At 38.5% G+C, this 19,337-nt stretch overlaps 1 protein-coding gene and 1 long non-coding RNA gene across 2 annotated transcripts; both read left to right on the top strand.

Moving 5' to 3' along the window:
- Positions 1-21: 21 nt before the first annotated feature.
- On the top strand, positions 22-12,427 carry LOC110064196 (coiled-coil domain-containing protein 112-like). Its single transcript, XM_089275006.1, has 12 exons — positions 22-244; positions 737-858; positions 1,298-1,463; positions 4,092-4,263; positions 4,675-4,761; positions 5,729-5,878; positions 6,429-6,557; positions 6,757-6,852; positions 7,684-7,830; positions 8,386-8,481; positions 9,061-9,182; positions 11,891-12,427. Exons 1-12 carry the CDS (start codon positions 129-131, stop codon positions 11,922-11,924), a joined length of 1,437 nt encoding a protein of 478 aa, XP_089131132.1. The 5' UTR covers positions 22-128; the 3' UTR covers positions 11,925-12,427.
- Positions 12,428-13,705: 1,278 nt separating this feature from the next.
- On the top strand, positions 13,706-19,337 carry LOC149102319 (uncharacterized). Its single transcript, XR_016202562.1, has 3 exons — positions 13,706-13,791; positions 13,901-13,960; positions 16,738-19,337. It is a non-coding gene; the product is annotated as an uncharacterized LOC149102319 (long non-coding RNA).

Genomic DNA, 19,337 nt, shown 5'->3' with positions numbered 1-19,337 from the left:
CAGTGGATTTTGAAAAAGAGTCTCATACTTCGTATATGGGAATGATTTCAAAACAAAATGGCGGGTGTTTTGTATCAGTTCGGCTTTCATGGAAGAACTTTAGCGGTTACATCGGATGAAGATTGACAATGAACAACAAATCTGAGCCTGAGGGACGCAGAGGTGCTGATCAGTCAAGGAAACCAAGAACACAACTTCAGAAGAATTCAGAATTCTTTGAAAAATTGGAACAACTCGAGCAAAAGTAAGCCCACATCATTCCTCTGAGCTGATATAAACAATTAAACTGCAAGACACCTTTAAATCAAAGTTAATACAGCACTTGGGGTAGCTGGAATGTAAGGAGTCCTTCGTGAGTTCTCGTATGATTTTTACCTCATGTAGTTTTTTTTTTTTTTTTTATCCTATACATAAATGACTTGAACAATGCTTCAAACCTCGAGTCAATCTTATTCGCAGACGACACGAATAAATTTATTCATCTCACACGAAGACCCGGATTTCTTAATTAGTATTCTAAACTGCGAATTAATTAAACTGTCAAATTTGTTCAGAGCAAACAGACTCTCTTTGAACTTAAACTATTTAAAACATATCTAAGAAAAGTCGTTGGTTATTATAAAGCATAAGCATAAGCTTAAAAGTATTAATATCCACTGAAACTGAATGTTTTTTGCGTGTTTTTTTATTGTGTTATGTGGTCTAATTAGGGGTTATTATATGTGCAAATTTATAGAATTTCCGCCCTTGAAAAGGATAGGAACACCCCGTTATACAGCAGACGCAGTGAATTTCGTAAAGATTATTGTGAACTTGAAGAATTAGACTTAAAAGGGACGAATGACAGAAAAACAGAGAGTGAGTATCACTTTTCTTATCATGTTTACTATATTTACATGATTAAGTGCCACCCTCGATTAAGTGCCTTATATAAGAGCAAAAATACTAAAGCAAGAGTGCCAGGTACCCTCAATTAAGCGCCGCATTCATTCACAACAATGCACCACTTAATTGAAGCATCATCAGACTGAATTGTTTCAAGTAGTTTTAAAACATAAAAACAAGTACATTACAGCTCAGTTTAAACCAACCTTAGGAATTTATTCTCCTGGGTGACAATGTATTCTGGTTTGAAGTGGCTGTGTTTTGTTGTTAACAATGTGCTTGTTATCATTTACAAATGTTATTATATTTAAAGAGCACTGCCCTTAAAGAATAAATAACTTAAGCCACTTAGCTCATATGCAGACTTAACCTATTAAATCTTGACATTGTACGGTTATTGTTGTTTTCACAGAACAGAAACTGAAACAGCAGCTGGGAAAGATCAGGTCCAATGTTAACAAGTTCCAGAGAGACCTGCAAGATGTAAAACCATCTCCAGAGTTTGTTGAAAAGCTCAAAGAGATTATGGAGGAAATTGAGAATGCTATGATGACTTTCAAAGAACAGCAAAGAAAAGTGTATGTATTGCATTACAATTAACAATAATCTGACCACAACTTAGTATTAGTATACTGTTGTAAACCACTGTTGGCATTTGCATCTATGCCAACTCTCCTGGATTATCCAGGAGTCTCCTGCATACAGACTGAATCTCACAGCCCTCCATACAGGTCACGAAATCTCCTTGATACAAAGGACTGAGTGCTTACAGTTGCACATTTTCATGCTTATTTTGGCCAATTTTTGGCACTTTTGGGGGTAAATTTTGGATCTGATGCATTTTTGTGGTTGAATTGATGAAGCTCTACTTTTAACAATGTTTTCCTAAGGTCAAGAACATAAAAATTATTGATGTGAGGTTTATATGAAATAATTCATATGTGATCATCGCAGTTACTTTTCCAATTTAAGCAACTGGAAAGAAGAAGCCTGAAAAAAATCAGGGCTTCAACGGGATTCGAACCCGTGACCTCCGCGATACCGGTGCGATGCTCTACCAACTGAGCTATGAAGCCACACATTGGGAGCGAGGTCAATTAATTGAGTTCATATCTTCCCGTGAGGAGTGAAATGATGTGAGGTTTATATGAAATAATTCATATGTGATCATCGCAGTTACTTTTCCAATTTAAGCAACTGGAAAGAAGAAGCCTGAAAAAAATCAGGGCTTCAACGGGATTCGAACCCGTGACCTCCGCGATACCGGTGCGATGCTCTACCAACTGAGCTATGAAGCCACACATTGGGAGCGAGGTCAATTAATTGAGTTCATATCTTCCCGTGAGGAGTGAAATGATGTGAGGTTTATATGAAATAATTCATATATGAACTGCGGTTGTAGATGAAAGTGAAGAATGATCATCGCAGTTACTTTTCCAATTTAAGCAATTGGAAAGAAGTTCCAGTTCATATATGAATTATTTCATATAAACCTCACATCATTTCACTCCTCACGGGAAGATATGAACTCAATTAATTGACCTCGCTCCCAATGTGTGGCTTCATAGCTCAGTTGGTAGAGCATCGCACCGGTATCGCGGAGGTCATGGGTTCGAATCCCGTTGAAGCCCTGATTTTTTTTCAGGCTTCTTCTTTCCAATTGCTTAAATTGGAAGAGGAACTGCGATGATCATTCTTCACTTTCATAAAAATTATTGGTGATCTTTTGGATTTTAATTTAGGTTGGCATCTCCACATTATTTCCTGGGGCAGGACTCCCATGTAAAAGGAAGAGGGAACGCTCATTGTCCCTTTTAGGGGTTAAAAATGTGGTTTTGGTACCTCTTAGGGTGTTCAGCCTCAAAAGGTCCCCAGCGGAAGTCTTTATGGTATCTTTTAGGGTACTGAGCAGAAGAAATATGACAGAAGATAATGTGTTGTTTTAGAATTAGTACCTAAAAGAAATTTCAAGCCATGCCCAAAAACAGGATCTTGGTACCTCTTATGAGGTTCTTTTCAAATTTTCTGGCGAGCACCCCCATCCATTTTAGATAGGAGTTCCCCGTGGACATTAAATTCTGGTTACCTGAAAGTTACATTCCTACCAGGGTGCTCAGGTATATAAGGGTTGAAGAACTTTGGAGTCCTGGCAAATGTGGAGCAAATAGAGATATTGAGAAATCTTGCAAGTAACCCATGAGGAACCCACAACACAGTGATATTAATAGCTGGTCACCCATCAAAGTACTAAATACTATACAACACGGCTTAACTTCAGGGATTAGACAAAAATAGTAGTTTCCTTGGTTAAGGGAAGATTAGAGTGACTTCATGAATGGTTTGCAAAGGGCGATCTTTCCTTGTGTATTTTGTTAGATCCATTACAGTTTGGGCCTGTTCTTACATGTATAACAATGCCAGTGAATTTAACATAACATTTCTCCTCTCTGGTGAGATATGAAATGTTATGCAGTCGCTTAATTTTCCAAATTCATTAGCTCATACCACTTTGATTATGTTTAGTTTGTGTCACAAGGAGACTTCCTACTTTGTGCAAAGGAAAAATGGACTTTTTTTGGGTTACCTCTGGAGCATATGGACTTTTATGGGTCTGGTTTTAAAGTAACAGAACTTTGATTGGGTCTAACCACACCAAAAAATTATTCAAAAACCATTCAGGGGATAAAGTCAAGAAATTGTGACGTTATAGGAGATTGATAAAGAAGACACTTCTCCAAGTTTTAAGTCTGTGCGTCCTCCCAAACTTCAGATATTTGTCAAAATATTTTGCACAAATTTACAGAGCCCAGTATGGAGCCACCATGTTGGTGTACCTCCATAGTACACTTACATGGTGGCTGGAAAATAGTGTAAGCATCTGGAAATTACTTTGGCTTAGTATCTAAGCGACTGATTATCTGTACTGAACAAACAAGCATTTACATAAGCACTTTTGCTAATACTTTAACTCATGAATAGGCTAAAAATCACGATGTAAGTGTATTCGTAACTCTATGTCACGCGCTGCCATAACTCTGAAATTCAAAATGCGCAGTTGGTTTCCAGACGAAACAAGCTACTGAGCTGAAAAGTTGTACACAGATATATAAATTTAGCACCCCTTATACCTGATGAGGATAAAGACTTTGGTGTCTCTTTAGTTAAAAGAGATACAAATCTTCTTGACATTGGTTATCTTTCTACAGCTATGATGACCTGTTACACGAAGAGCGCACATCCCTACAGGAAGTGGCGGCAATGGAGAAAAAGTTTGAATCTTGGTCTCAGCTGCCAGCACCTGCAACTGCTGCAGCTGATGTAAAGAAGGCAGCTGGAGCAGTAACAGTTTCACTTCCCCCAGCAGTAGCAGCATTTGAGGTACTTTATTTGTAACCAATGATAAATTTATTATCTTTTGACATCTTCGAGAGGGAAAATAATAATCATGAAGTATTAATGATAACTGGATAAAAAAATTGTCCACCAGATCTTGTAAGACCCTGGAAGATTTTTGAGGATTCGGATTGTATCAAAGTTATTTGGGAGTAAGAATGTAACAAGTAGGTACAATTTCCTTAAAGATCATCATCTTTTAAAATGAAAATCATACAGGATTGCTAACTAAAGACAATCCTCAAAGTCCCTCAAGCATCTTTCAAACCAGTATAGGAATAGTCCAGACCTGTAGGATTGTTGAATCGAACTATGCCATGATTATTTAGTCTTTCTATTCGCACCAGGTTTCGTTGTTCACTTAAGGTGTAATCAATTGATATTAATTTGTGACAGAGGTTCTTGGCCCAAACTGGTGGACATAGTGGAGGATGGGATGACTATGATCATCAACTCTTCCTTAAACTGAAGAGCAAGCACAAGGTACATCTAACACTATTGGCATGACAACTCTAATAAAATATTGTTTGAGCAGCACCATGTATTTATGAAGGTCTTCCCCAGATTTATTTTCAGATTCCAAACACTCTCCTACTTTTGGAAAGCTATGTGCTTTTCCTGAATAACTCTGAATAATACTTTAAAATATGGCCACTAGACACATCACAATGCACACCCTCTGCCCTTCCCTAATTTGAAAAAAAAAACATTGTCAGAAGGCGTTTTGTGAAAATGTGCTTTATAGGTAAATTTAATTACAGTATTTACCTTTTTACTGATCATTAAATTGAACTCAGAGCTCTGCTAGAAATTATTTCTGCGGTCTCTGGAATATTGGAAACTGCCTTTCCAAGAGTTTTAGTTCAAACTTTTCTGGTGCCCTTAGTATTTAGTTTGAAATCTTGCCTGTCTCCTGCCGACATGAAAAACCAATCCATCTAGTAAAGTTCTGCTACTTTGGAAGGCTGTTGAAAACTTGACCACCACAGCTGTACAGAAAAAAAGTTCTTTTCCTTATGGTGTTAACTAATACCCCATAAAAACAACTTCCAACAAATCCAAGAATTGATTGCATGAGCATCATTCACACCATAACCACACCCCAACCCTCTAGGTCTATTTTCAGGTGTTATGTTTAAAAGTAATCACCGCATCCCTGAAAGGCTCCTTGTCTCCAAAACAATCTCAAGTTAAACCATCACCTGGGCAAAGAATACTCTGCCTCCAGAAGGTTAGAAAACAGGAATGCTCCAAAGAAACTAAAGAGCACACTCTTCAAAATGATCGTAGTTCACATTATGTCTGGTTTTTCAGGGCTGTGCTCCAATGCATGTCTGAGTTAACATCGGTTGTGTCATTACACATCTCATTTTCCACCCGTAAGAATTGTTTTCGTCAAATGCTCTCGGTATTTTATGATTTTGCTATATATCGTAATTTGAAACCATAGAACCATGAAGTGTTCATGCGAGCAGCAGAATCAGGAATTCCTGGAAGAACTGTTGATGATGTGCAACAACACGATGAGTGGTACAGTGAGTACTTGATACTGAAAGACAGTAAAAAGAAAGCTATCCAGGAATGGAAGGATGACAAAGAGGTAGAGTTGTTTTTAAATGAACAATCAGCTCAAGTTTTGTATCAAACGAGGCAAAGGGCTGTTGCTCAGAAAGGAGTCTAACAAGTAGACTTGTACCTTGGGCTTGCAATGCATGAAAAGCACGAGACCCAGCTACATAGCTTCTGCGTACACATTACACCTTCTGCACATATTGCGTGCCTATGTTCCGTGCTGTTTCTTTTGGTGATGACTTTGGAAATCATTAACTACTATTCGATCATCATCACAGACAAAAGGAGTAACCTTATGTAACTTTATTTAAACATGGTTAAAACATCAGGTCTAACAAAAACATTTCTTACAAATAAGGGTAGTGCTCTGGAGAGAAAGTTTCTGCCAGGAAAGAAATCATCAAACTGACTTTCATGGTTTTCTTCTTTACTGAAATCACGCTTTTTTCTGCTTTACAAATATTCAGCTACTTATTTCATCAGAACGAAAAGAACATATTTACTGTTTGGTGATATTTCAGCCAAATTCATTTAGTTGGTATTTTTTTTACAGTTGCTTTCTTTTTTTCTTTCAACAGGCAAAGAAAAACGAGATGTTAAATGATGATGGTGATGATTTAGAGGAGGAGGAAAGAATGAAGAGGAAAAGGGAAGAACAAATAGAAAAAGAGAGAGAAGAACGGCTCAAACATCTCAATGAATGGAAGGTAACTTACAGTCAATGGTCTGTATTATATTTATCACCATAATTTGTTGTTTTGCTTTTTAGTGGCTTTGTGAGAAGTTTGCAAAACCACAAGAAACGTGCAAAAATATTGCGAGAAACTGCTCAAACTGCTTTTCTTTGCCAGCCTCGTCCTTTTCCAGACTACTTTTTACTGTTTCTTCTTTAAATATATTTTCTAGGTTCAGAGAGAATTAGAGAAGGCAAAGGCAGAAGAAGCGCGCCTCAGGCAAGGATTGAATAAAGCAAAGGAAAAAGAAAGAGAAGAAAAGAAACGGGTAAGTCAGTCCTTGAAAAAACAATAAACAGTGCTTATAAATTGTACTTGACTTTCAGTTATCTCACTCATCCAAACATGTTTCGTGTTACCTGTGGGAGAAAGGGATGAGGAAGTTTGAGTTTTACGTCTTAACTGAGTACAAACTGTGTTAGATTACTCAGTTTTGTTACATTTTGCAGCTGTGTGGCGCTATACCATGAGGGCAAGAGGCAAGCTGCTGTGTTTGTTTAGAAAATAGCCCAATGAAAATACATACGCCGATTGGTTTAAAATCGCGTTTCTATATAACAATTTCTGTCGTGCGATAGTTGACGAGGGCGCAGCCCGTGTCAACTATCACACATAGAAATCTAGAGGTAATACTCTTGTTTTAGTATAAATCCATTTGTTCAAAACTTTTTCTAATTCCACTTCAGAGACACTTCGAAAACGCAAAGAAGCGGCCGCCAGTTTGTTAACAAGCGCACACTCTTAGGCTACTATGTACAACAGAATAGCAACCTCGTTCCCAGGGTCTTTTCCCTGGCTTGGGGGTGGGGCGGGAAAAGGCCCTTTTCCCGCTCCACCCCCAAGCTAGGGGAAAGACCCTGGGAACGAGGTTGACAGAATAGATAGCGAGTAGCGTAGTCATTCAGAGAACGCCATTCGTGATAGAACGCTAATAGATTTATACTACAATACGATAGAAACACGGTGCATGTTTTCTATTTCTCAAATAGAAAGGTACTAACGGACCTCACTGTACAGTACGGTTGAATTGGTACAGTACAGTTGAATGAGCCCAACGAGAGTTTAATATATTGTAAATGTTGTTTGTGTTGTTTTCTAGTTGGAGATAAAAGCTCAAGTGGAGGAGTATGCCAGACAGAGATCGGAAGAACAGGCGATTTTAAATGCAGCACGGCAAGCTAGACAGGAACAAGAAAAATTGGCCAAAAAAATAACAGCAGAAGAAGCTGCAAAAATACAAGAAAGAGTAAGTTGAATTTAGACGCCTACTTCCTGCATGATCTTTCCTGTCACTGCTGCAGTTCAGTGAAAAAAATGGTACTCAGTGAGTCGAGGATACCCCGTACAAAAACAGCCCAGGGAACATAGAAGGGACTGGACTAATGAATTATCAGTGGCTTATATTTACACACTAGGGTAGATAGAGACACTAAAGCGCACTAAATGGTCAAACGTGATTCCTTAATCCGAAGTTATTGTACTTTCGCCAAGAGGACAAGTGTTAAATCTTTTAAGTCCCAAGGTTGGAATAGTTTTATACGGTTCTTACTGATTTCAATGCTTTTCGTTTACTGTTGGTTCTTAGAATTTGTGGTACATTAAGATAATATCTCTGGGTTTGTCATGTTCTCTATTCTCATCACTTACATGCTTCACAGTGTGTTGATGTTGTTGGGAGAAGTGAGAATTTTGTCTCAAAGTTAAAAACGTTTTAGTTATCTTGAATCTTTCACGGGAGACTACAGCCTGTGACTTGTAGTTGGTTATTATTTTGTTTCATGTATGCTTGGACTTGTTTTAGAGTCAAAAGATGTTGGATGAAAAACAAGCCAAGAAGAAAGTGAAGGAGGTAGAGAAAATGGAGAAAGAAAAACGACTTCAGAAACTGAAAAGCCAGGTGAGTTATCGTTATGGTTAGCATAGTCTACGGGAAGGTTTTCCACTAAAGGGTTAAAAGGGCAGGTGGTGGGGTGTGGAGATGGCGAAAGACGCCTCCATGTCTTACGCTTGAGCAGGAAGCCTTTTCCTGGACTATGCAGACGCTGTGTCAGTGAAGTCATCATAGAATACCTGTAGAATCTCTGATTAAATTCAAAACTTGACCTCGTTGCTTTGAAGCCTCCTACCCAGACATGACATTCTCTAGGGGTAAGATTGCGTGACGAGCCCATAACGCGTCTCCGTAGGTTAAGTAACGCTCTTTGGTAACATTCGTACCGAGTTCTTCTTCTTGTGTTAACAGTATACCTCGTTGTGAAACAAGGGACAACCACTGGTAGTCTCGTCAAAGACGACATGTGAAACCGTGAGGCCCTGAAGTGAAACCACAAAACCACCCCCATAAGAATCTTGTGGGTCCGTCCATCGCTTATGAGAATTACTGTAGAACTATATCAACTAGCACTTTTTTTTATTTTCCAACACGTTGAACAAGGCTTTTGAGCTAATATGGTTCAACCTTTACCTTTTGTCTTAGGTTGAAGTTAACGTTTCACGTGACCCGTCTCGACTTTATAAGCTCACTGCGGGCTGGGAGCAGAGGAAAAAAGATGGGCCTGGGGCAAGTGGCTCAGGACCCACCCTTCATATGCCACACAGGTACGTATGTACGTCATCAGTGATGGACCCGGGTGATGGGCTTGAAGTATATTCTTTTACTTGCAATTTTTCCCTTTATTACTCAGCAGGATGTACATGTTATAACACTACTGACTAGACACAAACGAACTGCAACAAATGGTGATAATACATAAGAACATTTATACTATGCCATAGAAACCTCAGTCAATGAGAATAAAGGAGAACCGTCGTATATTCGACGGTATTACATCCAACCTTCCCATCATGCGCCGCGCGTATGTTCCATTGATTTTGTTGGCCATTGTTTTTTCTATGGCATGGTATAAAATGGTTATGCAACACTTTCTAGTAGTATACCATACAATACCTAGTCTCCTTCGCAGCCGTGTTTTGGGATGTCATGCAACGCTCCCAACGAGCGTTGCGTGACATCCAAAAAACGGCTGCGAAGGAGACTATACAATACCTCACTTGCCACTTGCATTTACTTGGTAAACACACTCCCCTAAGGGCTCTTGTGTACACCGAGAAAATACCTACTACTACTACTACTACTACTACTACTACTGCTGCTGCTGCTGCTGCTGCTGCTGCTGCTGCTGCTGCTGCTGCTGCTGCTGCTGCTGCTGCTGCTGCTGCTGCTGCTGCTGCTGCTGCTGCTGCTGCTGCTGCTGCTGCTGCTGCTGCTGCTGCTGCTGCTGCTGCTGCTGCTGCTGCTGCTGCTGCTGCTGCTGCTGCTGCTGCTGCTGCTGCTGCTGCTGCTGCTGCTGCTGCTGCTGCTGCTGCTGCTGCTGCTGCTGCTGCTGCTGCTGCTGCTGCTGCTGCTGCTGCTGCTGCTGCTGCTGCTGCTGCTGCTGGCACTTTTATAGCGCATATTAACATGTGGATATGATCACATGCGCTTTACAAAATTATTGATAAAATTATTCACAAACAAAAAATGAAAATGAAAATCATAATCCTAATTCTAATCATATTTACATCGAAATAAAGTAAAATGCGTCACAATCAGGGGTAAAATAAATTAGAAGAACAAAAGGATAAAATAAATAAACCTAAAAGATTGTCTCTATAATATCATCGTTATGAACATTGTTCCAATATCATAAAATATGTGATTAACGTCAGTTTATATTATAAGCCACTTTGAATAAATATGTTTTTAAAAGAGATTTAAAAGTTGTAAAATTGTCTGTTATTCAAATGTTCAGTGGTAGTTTATTCCGTAATGAGGGTGCAGCTGCTGCAAAAGATATCTGTTACCTAACGTCTTGCAAGTGACTTGTAAGATATTCCATGGTATACCACTCGAAAGCGTTGAATAACTAGTATTTAAAGGAGCTCAGTCACGGTATTTTGAGTTGTTTTGGCCACATACAAAATTACCTTTAAATGGTAGGAAACCTGAAAATAATACCTTATTACATGAAATTTTCGCGACACGTTAATTTCGCGAATTTCGCGATTCAAAAAAAATCGCGAAATTTAAGTGACGCGAAAATTAAATGTCGCGAAATCAACATGATGCGAAAATTGAGTGACTCACATCACGTCAATCATTAAAAAAGCGACTTTATTACCATTACACACGTTTATAACAATCATTTTGAACTATTCTGTGGTAATGTTCTGGTCCTCTTCATCACTACTGCTTTCCGTCTCCACTCCAGGTAGCACTTCGTTTGTACAATCCTCAAACTGTCCATTTACTGGCTCCTTGTAGTGCTGTTTCACTAGTTGCTTAAACCTTTCAATTGCCTTGTAGACACTGTGAGAACATCTTTCTTGTTACTGTTTACATAATCAGTAGCGTTTCTGTTTATTTGGACGTTGTTAATTAAGTTGTTCGATCAAATTCAGGGACATCTTAAATGACATTGACAAAGAAATATAGTGTCTCACTCAAAAACGCGAAATTAAAGTGAGTCAAAATGCAAAATTTTCGCAAAATCGCGAAATTAAGGTGTCGCGAAATATGCGAACCTCAAAATCGCGAAAATTTCATGTAATAAGGTAGTTTAATAGGATAGAAAACCACCACAGAGATAATGATAAATCATAAAGGAACAAGAATGGTTAAGGATGGAAAAGATTAACACGGATTACAAACGACGAATTTGAAAAATTGAGGCTAAACTTTTCAATATGCGCAAACCGTGACGTGCCTCCTTTAACATCGACTAACAAGGCACTCTATGAAGTGGGACTCTTCTTAAAGACACTGCATTTCCTAGTACACTTGACTTGGAACATACAACTCTCAACCAATGGCAACAAACGTCAACCAGCATTTTGCAAACGACGCAGTCAGGTTTAAACCAACCCGACGGACGAATTTTGACTTGAAACAGAACTGACAAGATTTTGTCTTACAATAGATCGAAACCAATAACAACCGTCCGATCACTTTAACAAACGGTACTCAAGTTTCATCCCACGGCCTGTAACATCATAACAAAACTGACCAATCGGCTTCAAGGGCCAGATGATGACACAATACAGTACAAAATACTGATACTTCTGGGTTCAAACCATTTACTGTGATAATATTTACACCGCAAAATTAATTTGCCTCTTTCACTTTACCTGTGTTTGTGAACATGTTGTTGGTTGTCTCTGATGGAGGATTCGCTTTCTTTCCATCATTCTTGTTTTCTTTATCTGTGTTCCTTTACTGACCAAAGTACCGCTTATAAGTAATACCAGTACGTACTGTTTTGTTGCAGGGCGGTTCCGTCATGGCGGCAAGGCTTATCATAGCTGTTACTGTACACAGCATTCGTCGCCTTCGGACTCTCACTTCACTTGTGACTTTTCCGTGGAATATTCAACTCTTTTAGATCAATATCAAAATTGTGCTTCCCTGACCTGGCATGTTTTCTGTAATTCTCTTTGGAACAGTGTTTTTAATACAAGAATTTTCCTCTTCATTCTCACAGCCTGTGCGCTCGCATTCAGTACGATATGGTAAGGAGGAGACGCAAGTTAACTATCACTGCTGTTAGTCTCTTTCACGCCTCATATATCTCTTTGGTCTCTCCTGGGTCGCAAAGAGATCTGGGTAGGAGGTTCACTGTGTGGTGAGCTGGGATGTGGAAAGAAATATTTGATAGTGAATAATTTATCAAAGACCTGTACATAAATTATACAGCTGCGAGCAGAACTGTGTTTCACCACTCGTGCAATAACAAAGAAGAAAGCAAGAGAATAAATAATGTACAGCTTTAAATCGAAAGTGTGTAAATAAAGTATTTATTATTCCATACCGGGTATTTTCAGGGCCATTTCTGAAAATCAATGCTACTTTCTTTATTTTGGAAAGTCAATGTTAACACTACGACTATGCCAACCAAGTCCACCCAACAAAATGCTGCGCAAATTGATCTAAGAGAAAAAAAAATGATGTTCACAATTTAGATTTCCCAAAAATTATCGAGCTGATCTTTCTTTGAGACATACCTCATTTACTACTACAATGAATTTTCTACTATCCCAAATGCTCATGCCAACCCTTCAGAAACAATTATTGTGCATGCTCTTTATACACCTGGATACCACACTTGCATGCTACAAAGGACAAAAATGTTGGGGGAAAAAAACAGTCCAGGAAAAACCATCTCTAACCTCCTCCTACCACCTCTTTCGTTTAGTTTGGCTTGAAGCAGTGTTGAAAAGTGCACTTTTTTCTTTTACTCGGGTATTGCCAATACACATGCGAATTAAAGTAATGTGTACCACAAGGATGGCGAACAACTTTCTTTAAACACTCCCTACATACAAAACTACTACATTAAATACTACAGTTACTACTACTACTTACTACTGCACAAAAAGAACAGTTTTTGGACAAAAAAAAATTAAGTCTTTGGACAGTACTAATACAGAAACTTGAAAACAGTTTACATGTGCCGTGTTTCTACCGAGTTTTAGTATAAATCCATGAGTGTTCTACCATGAATGCAGTTCTCTGATAGGCTACGCTACCCACTGTCTATTCTCTCACTATATATAAAGTTTAATATAATAATCAAATCAATGCGCGCGCTCTGATTGGTCAATCAGCAATGGTTTATTGTGCCAGTAAACTCGTGAAAATTTCGCGTGTCTTCTGAATTATTATATAAAAGCAGAAGCATATCACCTCTGATAAAAGCAATAGACCACAAGTTTCTATGGTTTATAGGCTGATAAACCACTTGGGATGTTGGAGGAACACGAGAAGAATTCGTAAATCACGAGCCGCAGGCGAGCGATTTACGAATTCTTCTCGTGTCTTTCCAACATCCCGCGTGGTCTATCAGCCTATAAACCATGAAAACTTCTGGTCTGTTGCTTAATTCAACGACTATTAGATTTGTACGAAAACAATAACATTATTCGCTCTCGATTTCTATGTGTGATAGAAACGTCGAGCGCATAATCTAAGCGCTTAATAGAAACACGATTTTAAACCAACCAGGGCGTGTATTTTCTTTGTGTTATTTTTTAGGTAGTTATCTACATCACGACACCAACTCGCGTGGGTAACGCGCGAGATGAGTGAACATTCCCAACATTCTTTGCAACGACAGTTCGTCCATGTTGAACCGCGAAAGTCGAACGAGGCCACAAAACGGCAGACTAAAAGGTTACTTTGTTCTTATTTACTGCATAGTTAGTACCTTTCCTTGTAGTGCTTTCATGCTTTGTTCGCATGAAGGACCTTCTCCTTATCGATGTAACTGTTGTGTATTCAGGGAAGAACTGCGCTTGGAGCTGGAGAGCTTTGTTGGCGAGCGATTGAACTCGGATTGCAAGTAAGCCTTTTGGACAAACAAAATATATTTGATTTATTTACATTGTCAACTGTAATAATATGTGTTTCTTCCCCTTTTCATCGGGTTCCAGCTTGCTTCTAAGTTAGCTTCGTTCTGCATGAAACGTCATCATGTCCCCCACCCCTCCCCCCGCCATGTGGGTATTTTCGTGAATGTTGCCCCCCACCGGCGGTATCTTCAGTATTCTCGCGAGTGTTGCCCCCCCTCCCCCCCCCCCCCCCCACACACACACACATACACAAACACACAGCAGGCAAGATCAAATAAATAGAGTAGCTATACCTGCCTTAGAAGGTGAGTAATTTTATCTCAGATGAATTATTTGTCTTTGTTTAATCATCACAAGATTTTTTAGAGTGATTTATCTGGAATGAGACAACACATGAGAATTAAGGACATTCGTGCGAAAATTTTCCAACATTGATTCTTTTCTGAGACTTTTACCACTGTAAGATGATGAATTAGTTATGATAGATATGTTAAACAAATGGGGGATCACCATTTGGAGAGAACATGCCCTGAAGAACACCGTAAATCTGACAAAATTGGGCTTCATTAGCGAATAAGGCCACAGTGTCTGTAAGCCCAAAAATATTGCAGTTAGATTAATTAGCCACAAGATGGCGGAATTTGATGCCCGTGGACAGCAATCTTGAAATTTTTTTAACTTCCCACATTGATTTTTTGGTTATTTTTGGACAATGTAGAGATAACAATATTGTAAATAAATTCTGTTGCTGGAAAGAAAAGTAGGGGTCACTGAACGTCCAAGATCGTTATATCCAATCAAAGCTATACATGTAGCAATGGCCATCGGCCCTATCACTGTTCATTTTAGTACTTGGCATGTGCACTCGATGCATGACGTGGCTTGTGAATTTGTGTGCGCATAAAGGATGCGCTGAAACAATTAATTTGAACATCCTTAAGCTTATGTGTAAACTGCTGTTTTGGAAATTAATTTCTTTGAAATGCTTTTACTTGTAATGTACATATTTGTATCAGTCAATTTGAAACCACCAGATCCCCTCCCTATGCCCAGAGGGGAGGGGTTACTCCCAGAAAAATTGGGTGGGGACACTTCTGAAAACCCTTACCCTATTTAAGAGCAAAATCAATTTTTTTTTTTCACTACAATTTTTCCTACCCTATTAATGCTCAGACCAAAAATTTGATACCCTATATAAGTACTGACCCCAATACTCCAGCTGTTTCAGACCTTGTAACATTTAAGATTGTTTTGTACATGCAACATAAAGCTTGCAAACGATGTTACCATTTCAGCCAATTTTTTTTTTATCAAGATAGGTTAAATTAAAGCAAGAAATTTCGCCAGCTACCCTATTTATTGTACTAGTTTTCTCTAAGATTTTTCTCGATGCTGATTCATTATCGGATATTTTGTTGCTTGCCTTGCCTGTAGCCGCCAACCACCAAATGTATGATATCTTATCCAAAATTAACATCTGCTTAAAATGCTCGTTTGCAGCCTGATATGTATTTTTGATTGCAGTAACTGATCTCAGAGACCTAATGACAATTTTACAGGAAATTAGACCTACAGGCAAACATTTCTGGATAAATATTGGAGATAATGATCATGGTATGAAAGGTCAAAAAGTCAGGCAATTAGCTTATAACAAATGCATAGTCTTTAAGATGCTCTCAATATTTGTTTTTTATAATAATATTTCATTTTTTGTTTTGCCCAAGCTAGATTTGCAATAAACCATGTACCACGAAATTGGTCCACAAAATTGAACTTGATTTTGACATGACACAACATTGTCAAAGCATACAATTTTGAAAATTTTATGAAAATTCAGGTTTAAATCACATGCAAATCTGACAGTGCTGAATAACTGCTAAACGATGATATTTTAGTACTGTGGGTTAGCTTTTCCAGCCACACTTATTATTTTGGCTTGCTAGCATTTCTAAAAAGTGTAATAATATTTTAGAGGTGGGTTTTGCTTTTTCCAGGGCAAAATATGTACATGTAAGGCTGTCTCAACAAGAAAATAGTATTCAAACAACCTAAAAGTTACAGTTTTGAAACAAGTTACTGAAAGTCTCCTTCCTGACAAAGTTTGAGAAAATCAGTTTTTTTTCTAACCTGCATAAGGTATAGGTGATTGTTACAGCAAGCTGCTCTTAATATCTGGTCACAAACACCCAATTTTGGATCTCATTGGTGACCAGAGAATCGCTATTTTGAGCCTTGAAATCACTACAATAAGCAGATATTTAGTAATTAGTACATTAAAACAATGATGCATGTAAATAAAAATCACCACAAGCTAAAACTATTTGACTTTTTTTCTGTGTAAATCCATCCTCTTTGAACAATGTTAAAGGATATGTAGATTTGAAAGATTTCCATGAAACTTAAGGGGACATTGTAATGAATTGTGCATGTGGTAAGTTTGGTTTACAACTTAGAAGTTTAGGCTGAATTTTTCAAACTTTGACAAATTCAAAATGGTGATGAGTAGTGGAACAAGTGGAAACTAGCCAGCCAAATTTTCATGGCCCGTTGGTGACTGTATTATCGGGGTTCTACTGTAGGTTGCTGGTATCAATTTATAATCCTTGGTGAAGTAAGTTACTGTTTGAGTAAAGTGCTGTGTTCAAGATCATAACTCAAGGACTTTGGGAAGGCTTCTTAATCTGGGGACCATTTCACCTGGTGTTATGCCACTACACCATAAACATTTGTACAGTATCTAAATTTTTCTATTTCTTCTTTTGAACAGCTGAAGACAAAATACCTGAGGATAAGACAGGAGGAGGATACTATCCACAAGCTTATTTTAGAATGACGATTTTTTTCTTTTTTGCAATCCAGTACCAGGTAAACACTTGTGTTCTTATGCAATGATCAAATCAAACCTCAATCTGGTTCCTTTAGGGGAATCCCCCAAGGGCATCCTACAGGGTATCCAAGTCACCAAATTCTACAGCAGAAAAATATTAATTATTGTTGCAGTTCCTAGGGAGTATGCTTTAAATACCCTGACAATCACAAGCAATAAACATGCATTCTATGGTGTAAAGGGGGGAACACCGCTCCGCAATCGGCAGGACAGACAAACTTCCATTGCGTGACCAAATGCCAAACTTATCTCCCCAGCAATTAATTCTGCACTGGATCGGACAAGTCAGCGAGGCCAAAAGCTTATGCGTCCTAGAAGTCTAACTCTAAACGGCACTACCAGCTGACCTCCGGTTAGCATCGTGCTAGAGTGTAGACAGTTCTCAAGCCTTACTTATCTCCCCAGTGCTACGAGCCGACTCCGCCGGAATGTGTTAGATCGGAAAAGAAAAGGCATAAAAGAACGTTAAATAGCGCCACTAAATTAGCGAAAATGAAGCTTGGGGAAGTGGCTGCAAGACTTAACCGATAGTGTGTCACGAGAGGTGAACCCCAGCTTATTATTTATATTAATGAACAACAACAATAAACCTCCAAAGGGAGGGAAGGGTGGGAGTTACAATTTCGAGAGCTAACAAAAAGCTACAGTAGTAATATAACGAGCGAATGATGCTCAAGTCCAAGCTAAGACTCTTTTATAGGTAGACAAATGTCTGGGTTTAGAGCAATATAAAATCGTGTACCATGAAAAATACAGAGCCCATGCGGCCTTGAACAAAACAAGAATAGGGCTATTTAAAAGACTAGCCATACAAAACGCATGATATAGTTAAACCAGACATTGTTGTGACATGCATGCGTGAAAGGCGATTGTGAATATTGTTTAAACTAGACAAGAAAGACTTATATAATGTTCTAACACGTAACAGTTCTATTGCATTACATTTAACAATAGTAAGCTAGTGACTGTATGTAAATAGCGTCACGCTCCATTAACTGCGTTTTAACAATTGACTTTAAAGCTTTATTAAACTGCACCACTTTTTTTTCCTTTTTAACTTGGAAAATATTTTCCAAGTTGTAGTGGTGGAACGATTTCACTCCATCACTCCTTTACTTCCCGTTAGACATTTGGAAACTCGGGAGGAACTCCCATATGAAAAGGCAGGGGATGCTCGTTGCAAAATTTGAATTTAGCTCCTAAAGGAGATTAATGTGGACATTGCTTGAGCTTTATTAGACCCCTAAGAGATACCACTTAAAACGGAATAGGTTCAGTCACTAGCCACTGTTCAAGAAAGGATCCCGCCCGCATTTGTAGACCCGACTCGCGTACTCGAGAGATCAGCAGAAATCAAGCCTGAAACCAGAAATTAAATGAGAGCGTTTCTTTTATTATTATTTCCTCGAGTACACCTTAAAGGATAGTTTGACAGCTAAAATGGTGACGTTTCGTCATCAACTTCCTAAGTGAGACCAGAATTCTTGATTTGTACCTGAGACAACGAGCACGCCCTCCGACCTTTTCATATAGGAATCCCCCCCCCCCCCCCTTGGCTTTCGAACATCAACCGTCTGAGGCCGTTTTACAGTTGCTTGCAGTGTGTCAAATTAATTATTTTTGAGAAGTAGAAGGTATAACTTTTTTTTTTATCGTGAGGAAAATACTCACGTACTTACTTACTTATGGTTCTTCCTTAGCGATTCAATTTAGGGAAAGTCTTCGTGGTTTGTCCTTCACAAACCTACGTGATATTGTGAGTTCGAAAGCAATTGATATGAAAAAAATGATTAAAAGCTCCAGACGATTTTTTTAACTAAAGAAACAGAAAGGCAAACGCTCCCTATTGGTAAATGGTTTCTTAACAGAAAAAGAAAAGCAATGAAGAAGAAAAGGAAAAATAATCAGTAGTTACCATTGGGATACGAACTCCCAATGTCTCGCAGAGGGCGAAAGTATTAATCTTTTATCTACATACTGCAGGCTCAAGTGTTTCGCTCAGTCTGTACCTCACTTTTGACCAAACAAAATGATCTTGCCGTTTCTGGCTACAGCACAAGGAAGACATGTGCAGATACATGTAATGTAAAACATGTAGGCAGGCCTGAGTAACAAACAGTTTCTTAACATTGAACTTTTTCATTTTGAAATATCACAACACATCCCTGTATGGAAAAAAGCTTTATGGGCTTGTTTGAAAGCTATACTGCCCTCATATCACAAGTTGTTCCTTAATGAGCAATGCCTCATAACACCTTTTCATAATTTATTGTCCACGTTCAGTGGCTTACAGCAACTTTGTTTAATTAATGCACTATTACTGTATTATAGGATCCAAAATAGTTGGGGAAATTTTTGTTTTTCAAAATCAGGGAAAGTTCAGGGAATAAATGGAGAAAATGGGAAGGTTCCCTTTTGTACCGTACCTTTGAAAAAAAAAACTAGACCAAACTACTGAACTAACTCCATTCAAATTAAAA

Source organism: Orbicella faveolata, unplaced genomic scaffold, assembly GCF_042242905.1.
Source record: "Orbicella faveolata isolate gen_17 unplaced genomic scaffold, um_ofav_v1 contig_36, whole genome shotgun sequence".
In the NCBI taxonomy this organism is placed as follows: domain Eukaryota; kingdom Metazoa; phylum Cnidaria; class Anthozoa; order Scleractinia; family Merulinidae; genus Orbicella; species Orbicella faveolata.
This window is presented reverse-complemented; position numbering and strand designations above follow the sequence as displayed.